Source organism: Falco naumanni, chromosome 7 (assembly GCF_017639655.2).
Source record: "Falco naumanni isolate bFalNau1 chromosome 7, bFalNau1.pat, whole genome shotgun sequence".
Classification (NCBI taxonomy): Eukaryota; Metazoa; Chordata; class Aves; order Falconiformes; family Falconidae; genus Falco; species Falco naumanni.
In genome coordinates, this window is record NC_054060.1 from 71,747,203 (window position 1) to 71,763,107 (window position 15,905).

Here is a 15,905-nt window from a genome sequence, read left to right on the forward strand (position 1 = left end):
TAATTTTCTGTCACCATCAGCCAGCCTAGGACAACTCTGAAGAAATGACACTTGCAGAGTTTGCTAGCTGTCTTTTCTACCAGCACTCTAGCGTTAAAGCTCCCCTCCAGTTTCTTTCTGTCAGCTGTGAGTGGCTTTCTGTTCTTATTCCCTTTCACGCAGGATCACATACTCTTCCTGCAGTAGTGACAAAAACGAATGGCTAATTTGTTCATCACAAGCACTAGTCAGTAACGGAAGGCTACCTAACAATGCAGAAAAATCTCTGTAACTATTCACAATGGATTTCAGATTTGACATTTGCCTGTAGGAAACTCTAAGTAGCACATTGCCTGGACCCGCTGGCTGCTGTAATGCTGTTTGGCTGGTGTGGGTCTCTGCAGAGGACGTGGGTGTGCATGCCTGCACATGTAAAAGTTTTAGGAAGCAGTGCCATACAAGAACGGTAAAAGTTGTGCATTACCGATGCTAACAAAATGAGAATAATGGGTTGATGTCTGTTGGAAAAATAGAAAAAATGGGCATTACATTATAAAGGATCTTGTAACGTTCCCCTGCAGCCATCTTTTAATGCTCAGCCCCATTCACTGCATTGCCATTTCTGTGAGCTTTAGAATAGTTCCTAACACCGCTCCCCCCGCACCAGCTCCCTCCGAGAGCTGCTGTGCAGTGGCGCAGGAGTATGTCAGAGCTCTGCAATGTGTTTCAGAGTTAGTGAAAACAATGGTGACTTGCTGCATGTCCTAAAAGGCTTACACAGCTCGTGAAGATGGGCATAAGTCTGGGCTGAGCTCAAAAAACGAGTCTGCAGGAGAAAATTGCAAGGTCTTTAGTACTTGCATTGAGCTGGCTGTGTTTTTTAGTGGTAGCTGTCAAGCAGCAGTGCTTGCAGAAAGCTCTGGGCTAGAATATTTCCTAGTGTGTGAGCGACTGCCCTTTGCCCAGAGCAGAGTGGGGACTAGCACCTTGTTTTCTCCCCAGGTGAACCCCAGGATTAATTCCACTAGACAGTATTGAAAGTTTGCTGATGAAAGGGCTCACTGTTATGTCATTCTTGATATTGTAATGTAATAAAAGTTGATGAGGGCTCTGGGCCTTGTCCTAGTCAGCTCACAAGCACTGCAAGGCACCTGTAAACTTTATGATGAAAATAAGACAACTGTCTCTTCATCGCCTGGGAAAGAGAATTCCTGTGCTGGCTTCCCTACAAGTGTACTGTCCGGAACAAAGGCTCTCAGCTGAGCCGGCCTCCCTCCTGCCTTTGCCTAGAGAGGAGCCCCCGGTGGAGCTTCTTCCCTTCGGGTGCCAACTCCGGGTGATGTTTTCCTGGCAGCAAGGTGGGTGCTTGCAGCTGGGAGCAGGAGTGGAGGCGGCATGGCAGGGCTTGGGCCCTGGGGTGGATTTTCAAATATAGAGAAGGGAGTGCCAAAATTCACTTTCTGATTTATTGTTCTATGTCTGTGATATGTTCATTGCTCTGTTTTGGGTTTAATTACTGTAATAAACTGTAGTGAGTTAACACAATCTTTTTGTTCATCCTTCTCTGTAACATCTGTTTTAAAAAAAGATAGTACTTGGCGCTGTTCCGTCAAACTGTAACACGGACCACGTGCTATTAGACAGCAATAAATACAAAGCCATTTGGCTCTGCTTTGTTACATTAATATAAAGCTGTCTCGCGGGACTTCTAAAGAATTGAAAGAATTAACAAATGACTGTTCCAGTTTGGAGAAAAGATAGAGCTAAGTGGAGAAAGGAAGAGAAAAAAAAAATCTTGCGAAGTCAAGCTTGCAGCTTTCCTACCAATCTATCAGCAGTGAGGATATACGAGAGAATTTTCCCATGCTCATGGATATCCACACACACACACACACCCCAATCCTTTCAGGACAGGTATCCACAGATGTGACATCACACTTTCTTTGTGGAAGTATTACAGATGTGATACACCATGTCACCAGTTGTTCCCTGAAGCAGACATTTCCTCCACTTAAAGGGGATGATTCTTCCCGTAAGTCCTCATTTTTCTGAAAACACTGTTCTCAATGGGAGTCTTAACAGGTAAACTGTGACTAGTGGTTTCTTGTTCGGAGAACTTCCCAAAGCAGGACAGCTGTGAGTGGAATAAAACGCGTGAGCAATGAGACTTTGAGTGCTTGCTGCTGCAGAAGTGTCCTTTGACTGAGGGGAAGAAGAGGAAAGATGTTGCACATCGAACAAACTGCAGCCCTCGCAGCTGGAAGGTGATTCTATTTGTGCATTCAGACTGTTAGTACGTCAAAAGTTTTAGCTCCATGATCTCTGGTTTTCTTGGCTTGTCTGTCACAGAGGTAGAACAAGAAAAAGAAAAGGAAAAAGGAAACAGGAAAAGAAAAAGACGTTTATGTTTTGTGGCTGTGGTGTAGGCCTGGCATGGTTTCTCCCTGTCACAGTACTTCTTACCTCCCTCCCTTCTAGAATTCTATGCTAGGTCATGCTTTAGTTAAAAGAAAATTTATCAAATTATATAACTTGCATAAATTAATGTAAACCAAATAAAATCAGAACAGGAGGAGAATTTACCTGATGGAAGTGTCTGAAATTTCAGGAAGCCTTCTTCGCAGAAAGATTTGACCAGGTGTTGAACATGCAGTGACAACGCTGCTGCTGGTTAAGAACTATTTTTATAGAAAAAGCTCAAGTGATCATAAACCTCAGTCAGTATGCTGAGATTAAAATTCCAGTGAAGCAGCAGGTCAAAAACCAGTGATCAGGTCTGTGAAAGGGAACCAGCATAACAGGGAAATAATCAAATTAATACAAATTATTTTCCTGAAGATTTTTAGCATCCTGTAACTGAATTGTACGTTTTCTGGTCTTTGTTAGGTTCGTGTCTGGAAGGCTGAGGTTACGGGTTTGGCTTCTTTGGGGTCTTGCTGCACAGCAAATACTGCTGCACAGCAACTATTGCTACAGGTAGAGCCTCTTAGGTTTTGTACTTTTAAACACAGCGATGCTTCTCTTTGCAGTAATATTCTTTGCTGCTGTGCAGAGCCAGACGTGTCAGAAGCTGGATTTGTTCCCCAGGTTCCTGTTGCTGTGGTTTACACGCTGCGGGACTCTGGGGAGCACCCTGCCTCCCCGCTGGCAGTGGCTCTGTGCTGCACGTCATGCGTTTGGCACAGCCTCTGCCAAGGCTTGTCATTCTGCTCAGGTTCTGGGGTTTTGTTTGGATCTGAAACAGATTCGGCCTCCACATTCTGCAGACTGAAGGCTTAGGAGTTGATGAGAATATTTAGTCTCCCTAAAATTGTAATAATACACATTAAAAATAGCTCTGAATTAGCTGTTTTAACCATTTACTTCATATATGAACGGTTCTATAAATTCTTTATAGGAAATTAAGTCTTTCAGTCTTATAAAGACCCTGTATTGCAATTGCTGTTTGCTTTGCTTTACTTTTTTTTCCTGACCTATGTTCTAATAAACCTTGCATTTTGTGAGTTTAGAATATTTTTCTGTTTTGCAGAACTTTTGTTCGTGTTGAATTCTCTCCAGTTCCAGGCGGTCTCCACCTCTCCTGAGCCGTGATGCCCGAAGCTGGGTGCAGTCCCGTGGCTTTACAAGTGCCACAGATTGGAAGTGTGAACTCAGGTACGCCACATATTACATTCCCATCTGTACTGTGAATTCCATGTCACCCTTGCACCAGTGCATCACCACTTGTGTTTTTAAGACTGAACCATAACCCAAACATCCCAGGACTTAAGACGTGGAGTCCAATCCAAGCTTTTGAACCTGGAGCTATTCAAACTCTCCAGCCTCATATGGCCAGACTTTTGGACATTTGGTTCCCCCTCCCCCGCCACTTTTGGCAGCTAGCACCCTTGGAAATGAGACGGATTGAAACTCCGTCTGTCTTTGGAGGAACCAGTTATTCATCCCAGTTCATATGGGGCCACCTGGTGGTACCGGGCGGGCGAGGCAGAGAGGGCTACCCGGGAGAGGCCCGTGGATGGCTGATGTGTTTCACTTCTTTTTGACCTGACGTCTTCTATCTCAAGACTCTTATGCCTGTTCTTTCTCTTCCTCTGCTTTGCTCCCCTTCTTTCTCTGATTATCTCCCTTTCCCTGGAGCAAGAATTCAGTTGCGACTGACCCACTAGTGGCTTCTTTTCCCAGTGGTTTGTTCACCAGTTTGCCACAAGCCTTCCTCTCTACCTTGCTAAGACGTGAGGACCGCTTACCTTCTGACACTGGAAAATTACCTTGTGCTGCTCCAGCAGAAACTTCTGGTTTCTGTTTTGCACTTAGCTCCTCCCATGGTGAAAGCCTACTCTCTCTTTTTTTAGTTTTTGGCCTGTGACTAGGCAGGAAAATATGGCCTTATGGATTTGATTTATTAGTGCCCTTGTTAAGCTCTAACTGAACTTTATGGTTCAATGTTACTTAAAAATGAATTATGAAGACAGTTAATTTTCAGGTGCCTGCCTTTGAAAAGGCATGTTTTTTGTGTGCTTTGATTCACCTCTGTCATTGTTTCAGGGAGACTTTCATCCATCCACTCTCTTTGAATCTCTCTTTATGAGTTTGACCTTCCTGTGACAAGCTGACGCACAGGGTACGGTATATGGTTCTGTACAAACATCCGACCTGCCATGAGGCATTGTCTGCATGAAGTGCAGCTCAGTACCTCTTTTATTAATCTCAGCTAGAATTCTGCTGATGTACTTACAGGATGAAATCTGCACGTAATGTTGTTTTTCAGGAATCCGTATGCATGTGTATCAAAGGGAAAATGTTTTCATGAAAGTGACCACAACCTGCCTGTGAGGAAAATGCAGTTCCAAGAATGAAAATGAAATTCAGTAAACAAACCCCCAGGCTCCTCATATCAGTGTCCCTGTCTCCTATCAGCTCACCGTTTCCATTTCTGAGGGTGCTTATGTCCTCATGAGGCAATGTCTCAAACTCTTCAGCAAGAAATTTGATAACATTGTAGGAGAAATAGGATTCATTATTCCTCCAGCTGGTATACACAGACACACGCACACAACATTAGGTTCTAGTTAATAAATTTCATAACTAGTTAATAGTCACCCTAGCCAACTTAAGAAAAAAGCCAAACAAACACAAAAGAACCCCCAGGCTGAACCCAAAGACTGTTTCTTCACGTCCACAACAATCCTACTGGGGAAGCAAAGGTCTTCTCCTTGCAGTTTCAGAGAGGATGTGGTTTTCTTTGCTTTCCATCTGGTCACCATGTAGCCTGGCAAAATTGTACTTGCCTGAGGCAATAATGTATCAGATGCACAAGCAAAGTACCCTTGACAATTTTTCTTTGGTTTTCTGTATTTTTTCCATGACGTTAAAGTCCATGATAATAGGGGTTTTATGCCAGTTAGTGTAGAGCATTTTTCCGCTAGTACTTTTGCAGGGTTGTTTTGTTTATCGCTGTTTATTAGGACGAATTGTGCAGCCAGTCCTATTGAAAGGATGGACCAGTGGAAAGCACCCTGAATTCAGGAGGTTGGAGGAACACTTGGCTGCGAAGCCACCTATTCTGTCAGAGGGACCAGAAGAATTTACTGAAAGATCGAGCACCCCTGGCTTATAAATGTAATAATGTAGTTCCTTATGAGGAAGAATGGATGGTTTAATCCTGTCTTCCTTTCAGTGGTTTTTTTTCCTGCAATCTGCTGTCTTGGAAAGGGAAACAGAGATGGAAATCCAATGTAATGATCTGCAGTCTCAGTTTAGTCACCGAAGAGAACTCTTTGTGCTCCTAGCAATAGCAGAAGCACTAAAGGTAAGTGCCAGACGTTAGCTCAGCACAGGGACGTGGCAGCATTAACTTTTGCAGGTGGGTCCTGGGTTATTTGTTCATGTACAGAACTGAAGAATCCCATCAGAACAATGGTGTAGGAAATGCCAGAGTTTATCCACCGGGCTGGAGGAGAAGACAGAGGAATTCATATTATGATTTGAAAAAAGATAACAAATGAAACAGACAGATGGGTGGCCTGAGGGAAAGTAGACCCTCTCACGGTTGCCATTATTGATTTCCTTAAGCAGAAACTGAGCGTTAATATTTCTTTAATGCAAAAATCAGAGATTATTTTCCATTCAGCCTACAAGCGGCTTTACTTTCAAAATCGTATGAAAAAAAAGGTAATTAAAAATTCGTACCTGCTACCACCAAACAAGCTCGGAAGAGCCAGGCTTTAGGCGTACCTTTTACACGTTACTTTGCCGACTTTGTAGCTATTGAGGCTGCAGCACTCGGCGCGGCAGGTGTGCGGTGGCTCACACTGCCGGGCTGGCCGGGCCCGCAGCCCCTTTGCGGGGGCGCTGCCGCCGGGGCCCTGGAGCGGGGCGCGGGGTGCGGGGTGCGGGGAGCGGTGCCGCGCTGCCAGGCGGCGCCACTGAGCCGCTCAGCGCAGGCACCGGCTTCACTCTGCTTCGGGGCGCTGCCCCGGGACCGGCACCCCCCGGTGCGACCCGCCGAGCGACCCCGGCAGGGCGGGGCGGCGGCGGCCGGAGCTGTCCGCGGTGCTGAGCCGGCCCCGCCCGCCCGGCCGCAGGGCAGGGGCACCGCCCAGCCCCCCCCCCCCCCCCCCCCCCCCCCCCCCCCGCCAGGCACAGGGGCACTGCCCAGCCCCCCCCACCCCCCTCCCCCGCCAGGCACAGGGGGCACTGCCCAGCCCCCCCCCCCCCCCTCCCCCGCCAGGCACAGGGGCACTGCCCAGCCCCCCCACGCCCAGGCACAGGGGCACTGCCCACACCCCCCCTACCCCGCCAGGCACAGGGGAACCGCCCAGCGCCCGCCCCCCCCACCACCCCCCCCCCGCCAGGCACAGGAGCACCACCGCCCAGCCCCCTCCCTCCAGGCACAGGGTCACCGCCCCAACCCCCCCCCCCCCCCCCCCGCCCCTTCCCCCCCGAGGACCAGGCAGGGACCGCCGGCGCGTGCCTCTGTTGGCACCGGGTTTATGCCCGCGGCTTCGAGTAAAGCAAGGGTGGGCAAGCACTTCTCATGGGCTAACACAAAAAAAGCGGGGTAATATTTAATTTTACACAATTACAACAAAAACACCAGAGAAATCCTTTCCTGAATATTTTTGCCAATTATTTTAATCTCAATTCCATCTTGTATTTCTATTTTTATTCTATATTCCAGTTGATTCCAGAGGACAAATAGTCAAGTCTTGTGAACAAAAGTCCTCGCCAAGTTCTTCATCATACTGGGATCCAGCCTATGGAGTTGGGACAATGCGGTGCCAACAGGCGTGCCGGGAAGGTGCCAGGAAGGTGAGCAGTGTTCCGGACAGGCTGGCACCCATTTGCATCAGGTCCCGCCAGAGAGCGCCTGTGCAGCCCAAACAGCCCTGAAGAACATTCTGAGTAATTTTGCACAAGCGCAAACTAGACCCTTCCATTAAAACACAGCTGCTTGCTCATGGCTTACTGATCCCTCCTGCTTACTCTCCTCGAAATGCCCTCATGCGGCATTGCTGGCAGCACTAGAGCGTGTCTGTCGCTTTCCGGGATGGATGTATGTTTGATTCTTAGTGCAGCGCTGTCAAATGAACTGGCAAAGCAAACTGTGTGAACAAAGAAAGCTTTAACTTACTAAAACTACCCACCCACCCCCTAGCTATTCAGTTGCTCAGTAAGACATTATAAGAGTGTTCCAGAAATTTCCTTCTCAAAAAGGGAGATAAAAGTCTGCAACTGTTGGGATATGAATTTTTGACCGCATTTGTGCAGTAACATCTGTCATTAAAAAGACAATATCAATTCAGGTACCATGCCAGATTCAGCATTGTAATAAATACTACCAGTGATGGTTTCTGTGGAAAACATTAGATTCTGCTCTAATCTTTGTTAAAATCTAAACTAGTTATTTCAAACTTTCAGTTTTCTCCACAATTCAAGAGTGTTCTGATAATTTATACTTTTAAATGTCTTAAAAGTGGAATAGCCTCTTGCTGAGATGTCTGTGAATCTCTTCTGATAGGGAAGAACCACGACTGGTTCTTTAAGCACAGCCCTGGACTGCAGGGTGAGCAGGTAAAATTAAACTCCAGAAGCAGCCTGTTGTACACACAGTGAGGTACATCCTGCTCTTCTTTACACAATTCTACAACGGGAGTAAATCCACAGAATTTAATGTAATCATCACTGTAAGCACAGGCAAGTATGTTCTGGGGAGCTATAAATGGCTAGCCAAAGGTAACAACTGTGCTTACTTAAAACATAAAGCTAAGAAGTGGTTTCACTGGATCAATTATCTTTAACTCCAACCTTCGTGCTGAAGTTCTCAGTCAGCTCCCAGGGAGCTGGGGGAATGTGGCTGTTAGGGTTCAAGCGTTAACCTGTAATCATCCCAAACTCACGACAGCAAAACTTCCTCTCATTTTGCTATGATATTTTTGTGCAGATTTCCTGCTAGAAGGACAGCTGTGGAAGATGAATCTTTTATTGAAGCCAAGAACAGGCGAAACAAGCAGAACCCATGAGAGTATCTCAGATGCTCTTCCACGAAGCTGCAGGCCCCTTGAGGTGGGAGCACACAATTCACTCGTCAAACTAACAGCCTGCAGCCAGTGATGCTGCAACCTGCCTGCTGCCTTCGGCACATGCTTCCCATCGCGGAGCAGCACGCTCAGGGCCCTTCCTCCTGCCCCCTTCGGTTCTGTTCCCTAGGCCAGCAGTGACAGTGTGAGGGAGAAAAGTAGCAGTGACAGGCTCAGAGGGAAGTGGGAAGAAAATGCCTTACTCTTCCCCTTCCGTAGGGAAAGCAACCGTCTGCAGCGTGAGATGGGGCAGATGTGGGAGAAAAGTGGGGTTTGTCCCACGTGTTTTCCCCTCCGTTACGACCTTCCTGCTCTTTACCTCCTGCGTAGCTCTTGCTTCCCCACCCTGCCCTATGCTGTCACCCTGCACTCTACACACCAGCAGGCCACTGCGAGTCATTTTGGTAGGAGAGTGCTGCGTTCGCTCCTGCCTTCCCCCTGGCCTTAGCCCTGTGTCTTTGCTCGCTGTCCCGGCTGTCACCTGAGGATCTCAAACACTTGCAACCCCTCTTGCCAGGGGGCAGTGGCACCTGGCTGTGCTTGAGGTATGTTGTCCGTTGCCTCCCCCACTAACTCCCACTCTTGCATCTGAGCATGTGAGGCAGCTGAATTGTTCGAGGTACTTTTACTCAGGTGTGGAAATGCAATGTTCAGACTCGGAAACGTAATTTTAATTCCAGCCACGAGGGGACCTTCGTAGTTTATTGTCCCTTTCCTACAGATCGGTCTGCTCCGTACACCAACATCTATGCGACCATGCTCACTTCCACCAATATACTACTTCTCCCTCCTAGCCGAGGATCTGCTTAAATCCCAGTATCCCCTGCTAAGTCAGCTGTCATACCCTTGGAATCTGCGTTCAACTTTATTCCGCTGCTTAAACCCAACAGCACCTTTCCTGTGTTTCCCCGGCAGCTCTGGATTCAGGTCATCAGCTCTCCGTAGCCTCTGGGTTGCTCGGGAGGAACGCGATGGGGTGCAGCTGAGCTGGCAGCAGGGCCGGGGAGTGGGAAAAGTGATGTCTGCATGTGCTGACCCGCAGATTCTGGGCCAGAGATCCAGGGCAGGGGACAGCTGAAGCATTGTTTGTGCTACTGCACATCTTAATAATCCAGCCACAGTGTGATTTTTAAAATTGCTGCCTGAGTCACAGCTATGCTGCTGGTTAGGTAAAAGCAAATTCCTCAGTCTTTTTTTTCATATGATGTTCATTGAGCAACGGCCAGAGTTTATATCAAAAAGACTTCAAGTTTTGCACAGAGGAATATGGCGAATAGCCCACAAAACTCAATACAAAAAATAAAGAGCTCCCATTTATTGCAACAATTGCTTTCACATCATATAGCCTGTGCTCAGAGTCTCAGTCTCCTCTTGTACACAGCAGCTACGTACTTGGATAATTTGATCTGCTTATGTTTGAGTGACAACCAGAGAATGTGACTGTAACGTGCACTAACTCACTCGCTTGATCTCAAGCAAAGAGCGAGCAGCTGAAACAGCCAGCCAGGGTCCCCAGCCTGCTTGTGCCTGGTGGCTAGTGAACGAAGCCCACCGCATCCTGGGCTGCAGCCCAAGCAGTGTGGCCAGCAGGCTGAGGGAGGGGATTCTCCCCCTCTAATCTGCTCTGCTGAGAGCCCCCCTGCAGCACTGCCTCCAGCTCGGGGGGGTCCCAACATCAGCATGTCACAGACCTGTTGGAGCGGGTCCAGAGGAGGCCACAAAGATGATCCAAGGGCTGGAGCAGCTCTCCTGTGCGGACAGGCTGAGAGGGTTGGGGCTGTTCAGCCCAGGGAAGGCTCCGGGGAGACCTTATTGTGGCCTTTCGGTACTTAAAGGGGCTTGTAAGAAATATGGGGACAAACGTTTTAGTAGGACTTGTAGCAATAGGACAAGGGGGAATGGGTTTAAACTGGAAGAGGGTAGATTTACATTAGCTATTAGGAAGAAATTCCTCACTGTGAGGGTGGCGAGGCACTGGCACGGTTGCCCAGAGCAGCTGTGGGTGCCCCATCCCTGGCAGTGTCCCAGGCCGGGCTGGACGGGGCTGGGGGCAACCCAGGCTGGTGGGAGGTGTCCCTGCCCGTGGCGGGGGGGTGGGAGCTAGGTGGTCTTTAAGGTCCCTTCCAACCCAAACCATGCTGCTCTGTCAGCTGCACCAGACTGGCCAGCTGGCCAGCCCAGAACCTGCTCAGCTCCCACCTTCACCGAGCAGGGAGGCATCACCCTCCCGCAGGGCTGCTCCTGCCAGACACCACTCCTGAGGGGAAGTCAGCCCACCCCCTGCTTTTCTTATTTTACTTTCCAGGTGGAGCTGTGATCTTAATTTCAGCCACTGGGAGGAACCTTAGCCCCAGTCATGAAAGGCCCGTGGGCGAGGGGGGATCTCCCCTTGGGTCCCACCAGCTTCCAGGACCACGTATCTTTCTTCAAGTCCTGAAAAAGGGTCTTCCTTTGTGAAAACGTACCCATCTGCTTTCCCACCCCCCAAGTTGTATCCTGAAGGAGATATTGTAACTACTTACAAGCATCATCTTGCTTGTATCTATTGCATCCCAAGAGAGACATGCGAATCACAACTCTCAATTACTTTTCAGGTCTTCTCATGCTCAGGTTGGAATTGAAGGGCATGGTGTTTCTCAGCTGTCATGCTCTAAGCCCTCTCAGAAGTCTCATGTGGGCAATGAAGTCTTTTGTACGTGCTAAGCAGGCCAAGTTAAACCAAGGCTCCACTCGAGATCATGTTTAAACTGTTGTCTATAAGAAATCTTCTAAATCTGTTAGAAGAGTCCATCGCACCTTTGCCTCTATTGTCAAGGCTTAGACACCCTATGGGAATGCAAACAAAAGGGAAGTAAAAATAAGCAATATGTTAACGATAACAATGTTTAGAAAGGGATTTCATGGGAATGAAATAGGTTTTTTTTTTTTTTTTTTTTGCCAATATAAATAAACGCAGAAAGTTCTTTCTGTAGCCGGAGTGTGTGAAATGTGAAACCCTGGCAGTGAGAAGCAGTACCGATATGAATCAGAGTGACTGCGATAAACAGAACCCTTTACCCTGGAGGTGGGAACGTGAGCTGGTGGTTACAGAGCAGAGAGCAAATCTGAAGCGCCTGTTTCTGCCCCTGACTCACTATGTCTGTAGTCAACTGTGAACTGTCTGTACATCAGCTTACCCTTCTGTAGAGCAGGTATCGGGGTCTCGTCAGAGATGCTGACAGCCCTTTGCTGTCAGGAATGCAGGATTTCATGAGTGGAAAGTACGAGTCATTACCACTTTGTCAGGGCACAAGTACCACTCCTTTTGTTAGCACAGCTTACAAGCCAAGGTGGTGATACGCGGCTGACTGAGGAATCTCTTCATTCTCCTGGTAGCGCTGAAAGCCTTTGAGTTACTTCTCAGGCAAACTTCAGAGATCAGCAGCTCCTTAAAGCTGATATGCTACAAAAACAGTCAGTGAAACCTACCTAGTCTTATCCAAGCAATTGCCACTAATCAATATTATTAAAAGGATGCTTTTCTATTTTTAGACATGTATTAATCTATCAAAATCATTGCATGTATTTCGTTTCTATCTTCATTAGCTGCAAGTAAAACCTTTAGAACTGTATTTTGTAACTGAACTATAAACTAATCTTAGCCCTACACAGAGTGAGTTGGTGGTCTCAGAACCATCGCCGAGGTTAAGGTTTCCCAAATAAGGAAATCTTTTAAATAAGGTTTCTTAATCATAGAGCGCACGTAATCCTGCAACTGCAGAATCAGCAGACAGCAATGGCTGAAGGAGGCTGGGAACTGAAACCTCGTTCTGCGCGCAGCAGGACTCCCAGGGGCTCCCGCCTGCCCTGCGACAGCTCCCACTTACCCTCCCTCCCGCGAGCAGACTGCCTGTCCTGCCTGCAGAGCGGAGCTGCCACCGCTCCCCCCATCCCTCAACGGGGCCAGCCGGCGTCTGTGATCTCAGGCACACACTTTGAACCGGCTTCCGTTTTCCTTAAATTTATTGCCGCGAGTCTTCTTAGGAAACCATCAGTTATAAAATCATGCTTTTGAGTAAACCGTCACAATTTTAGGTACGCATTAAGCCAAATCGGTCTTCATCTTTTGAGGCCGCTCTTCTGCACTATAAAATTTGAAACTAACTCCAAAGTTAATGTTACAAGTGGTGACTCTGTATCTTCATTCAGAAAGAACTTAAAGCCCTCATGGCCTCCCACGAAGGAGTCGCTCCCGCAGGCACTGTGGTTTGCTGCCTGTCAGCGAGGCACCGCACTGCCAACCATTTTCCTCAGTGCTTTGGTGTTCTGGCAGAACCCGGTGGTAGCCGCCAGCCTGCCTCGGCCGCTCCCGAGAGCTCCGGCCGCTGTGTCCCGGTGGGTACTAGGGCCAGCCGCGGCTGCTGGAGCCGCACATCCAGGCTGGCCAAACTCCCGGCCCGGCACCGCTTGATTCTAGGAAGCGTCTGAAGGCACCTGAGCTGGTCTCCGTGCGGGTCCCAGCTGCCAGCGCAGGTGCCTGGCAGGTGGCTCGCTGTCGAGCTGCCCGCTGGAACAGGCTTTTCCAGGGGCCTGGCACGACCAGCTGCGACCCCAGCGAGGGCACGGGTGAGCAGGGACGGATGGTGGCACAGGACCACGGTGTGTCACCCCTGCGGGAGCTGGCGGCCCAGGCGCAGGAGGGCACAGGTGGCCAGAGCAGGTGGGAGAGCACAAGGAAATTGCGATAAACCAGGAGAGGCGAAACTGAGGCCTTGAGCACCGCCCTGGAAACGGCTGCCTTCACCGATCGCTCAGCTGGTGTCACCCCGGCGGGGCAGGCAGGGGCCGTGCGGGCGGCAGCGGGGCAGGCAGGGCCCAGCCGGGGCTGCTCCCTCCGCCGGTCCCTCGGCGCGCGGGCGGAGGTATCCCAGCGGCCCGGCGCGGAGGCTCAGGCGCGTCGGAGGGGGACGGGGCCCCCCAGGTGAGAGCGGGACCCCGCGGGGCCCGGGGCGGGCCCACCGGCCTGGGGCCCCTCAGCCGCGGGGGAACGATCCCGATCCCGATCCCGCTCCCGCCGCCGCGGCAGCCCCGGCCCCGCAGGGCCGCCCCGGGTCCCTGCCCTCAGCGGGGAGGGGGCGCCCGCCGCGCAGCCGCCGTGCCGGGCCGTGCCGGGCCGTGCCGGCCGTTAGCGGGCGGCGCGCGCAGCTGTGAGGCAGGAGAGCTCGCGCGGCACCCCCAGCCCGCGCGCCGCCGCCTGAGGGAAAGCGAAACCAAAAGGGCGGCGGCGGGGAGGGGGAAGGGGAAGAGGCGGGCGGGGGCGGGGCGGGGCGCGGCGCGGTTCTCCCCTCCCCTCCCCTCCCCTCCCCTCCCCTCCCCCTCCCCTCCCCTCAGCGCCGGGGCGGCGGCGGGCGGGCGCGGGGCGGCCCTGGCCCTGGCGCCGGGTCAGCGGGCACGGTATAGCCGCCTCCGGCTGCAGCCGCGGGTGAGTCAGAGCTGCCCGGGGAGGGCGGGCCGGCCATGAGCCGCGCCGCTGGGCTGCCAGCAGCGGCCGCCGGTTGAGCCGCCAAGAAGTTTCCCCGGTGGCGGCGGCGGTGGCGCGGCGGTCCCCATGCACGCTCCCGGCCGCCGGCCCTGGGGCGCTGCCCGGCAGGCGCCCGTCGCCCAGCCCGCCGCGGAGCCCGGCGCGGCGCTGCCCGGCAGCCCGGGGCTCGGCCGGGCCAAGCGGCTGAGCGTGGGGGAGCTCCGCTCCCTCTTCGAGGCGCGCTGCGCCGCCGCCGCCGCCGCCGCCGCCCGGCAGCTGCCCGACCCGGCCAAGAGGGGCGTCCGGCCCCCCAACGGCGTGCTGCCGCCCGTCATCCCGCGCCTCACCGTCACCGCTGAGGAGGGCGAGGAGGCGCCGGGCGGCGGCCCGACACCGGCGGCGGCCCCGGGCAGCGGCTGGCTGCGCACGGACAGCTCGCTGCACCTGCAGTCCCGCCGGCTCTCCACCTCCTCGCTGTCCTCCACCGGCTCCTCGTCCCTGCTGGAGGACTCGGAGGACGATGTCCTGAGCGACACGGAGGGCAGGAGCCAGGGCATCGTGCACCTGGAGCGCGGCGAGGACACCAACCAGGTACGGGGGCCCGGGGGTCGCGGGGGTCCCGAGGCCCCGCTGGGCGCAGGCTGGGGCCGCCCCCCCCCGCCGGGCACCCGCCCCGCGGCCGGGCACGTCCCGCACCGCAGGCGGCGCGTCGGGGGCGGCTGAGTGGTCCGGGGGGGCTGGGATCTTCCTGTTTTGTGAGGGTTTGCTGGGCTTTTTTGTTGTTGGTTTTTCACAGTCTCCTTTCTCAGATCTTCAAAATAAATTTTTTCCAGGCATTTACCAGCAGGTATTTTTTTGTCTCTTCCAATCCTGGAGTCCTGTGGTTGTCAATTTTTGAGCTGCTTCTTGCTGTGAGCATGACAGGAGATGGGGAGGAGCTTGGAATGGGTAGAATGCGTGCTTTTGTCCATTCTGGCAGCAACGCATTCTTCTCAGTAAATCCCCTCTGTAATTTGGCAGCTTTCATCCGTGAAGTGCGCTGCTGAAGGCATAGAGTTAGTTGCTTTTTCATGAGCTTTAGTATATACTTGCCTGACTCCTTATACTGGGCTTCTTGGGGTTTTGTAATGTATGTTGCTCTCCCACCTTTATTAATAGAGACCACAGCCTGAATTGTTCTGCTGCCAGCTCAGAGGCACCGAACTGTTTTTGAGCAGAATATGTTTTGAAAAAAACGTGTAAGCAAGAAGTAGCACAGCTTGTAGGTGATACCTCCAGCTGGACTTTTCTCATGGTAATTGTGGGTTTACTACTTTAGAGGACACATAGTACAGAGCTAAAATGCTGTGAGCGATACTGGTTTTGTTTGCATCAACCTGTGGCCTGCTTACAGAAGAGAAAAATAAAAGGTTGAAAAGGTTTTGTGCTTTTTGTCATACCGCTTATGAGGAAAATTATAATAATACCACTTGTACTCTTGTTTCTGAGATAGAATCTGGTGCGTAAAGGAAACGTTTACTATTGTTTTGCTTTCTTTTCTAAAATCATGCTACGCTGCTGGGGATTTTGTGAAAGCAGTGGAAGAATAGAAATTTAAGATGGAGAGGGGCTAGAGGGTCTCATTTGACGCCATATCCCTGCTGTTGCAGTGGGCTTATGCGTGGTTAATCCGGAACAAGAATTTAGTTGTAGCACTTCAGCGATACAGAGAACTCTGTGATGGCATTGTGGCGTCTGGTTAACTTCTCTTGAATACAGACTGAAGCAAAAGCGATTCTTCAGGTGAGAAGCCTGAAAAAACCCACACAAACCCTTTAAGATTTTGCTTCTGCATCTCTGAAGTCATT

The 15,905-nt window shown here is 51.2% G+C and overlaps 1 protein-coding gene across 2 annotated transcripts in view; it reads left to right on the forward strand.

The window, feature by feature from the left end:
• Positions 1-13,943: 13,943 nt before the first annotated feature.
• ITPKA (inositol-trisphosphate 3-kinase A) overlaps positions 13,944-15,905 on the forward strand; it is a 38,495-nt gene continuing 36,533 nt past the window's right edge. Inside the window, exon 1 of one of the 2 annotated variants that reach the window (XM_040600621.1) lies at positions 13,944-14,649. In XM_040600621.1, the coding sequence (XP_040456555.1) occupies positions 14,146-14,649 (504 nt within the window). In that variant the 5' untranslated portion in view covers positions 13,944-14,145. The remainder of the gene's footprint in view (positions 14,650-15,905) is intronic. The other variant, XR_005828870.1, reaches the window with a different exon arrangement.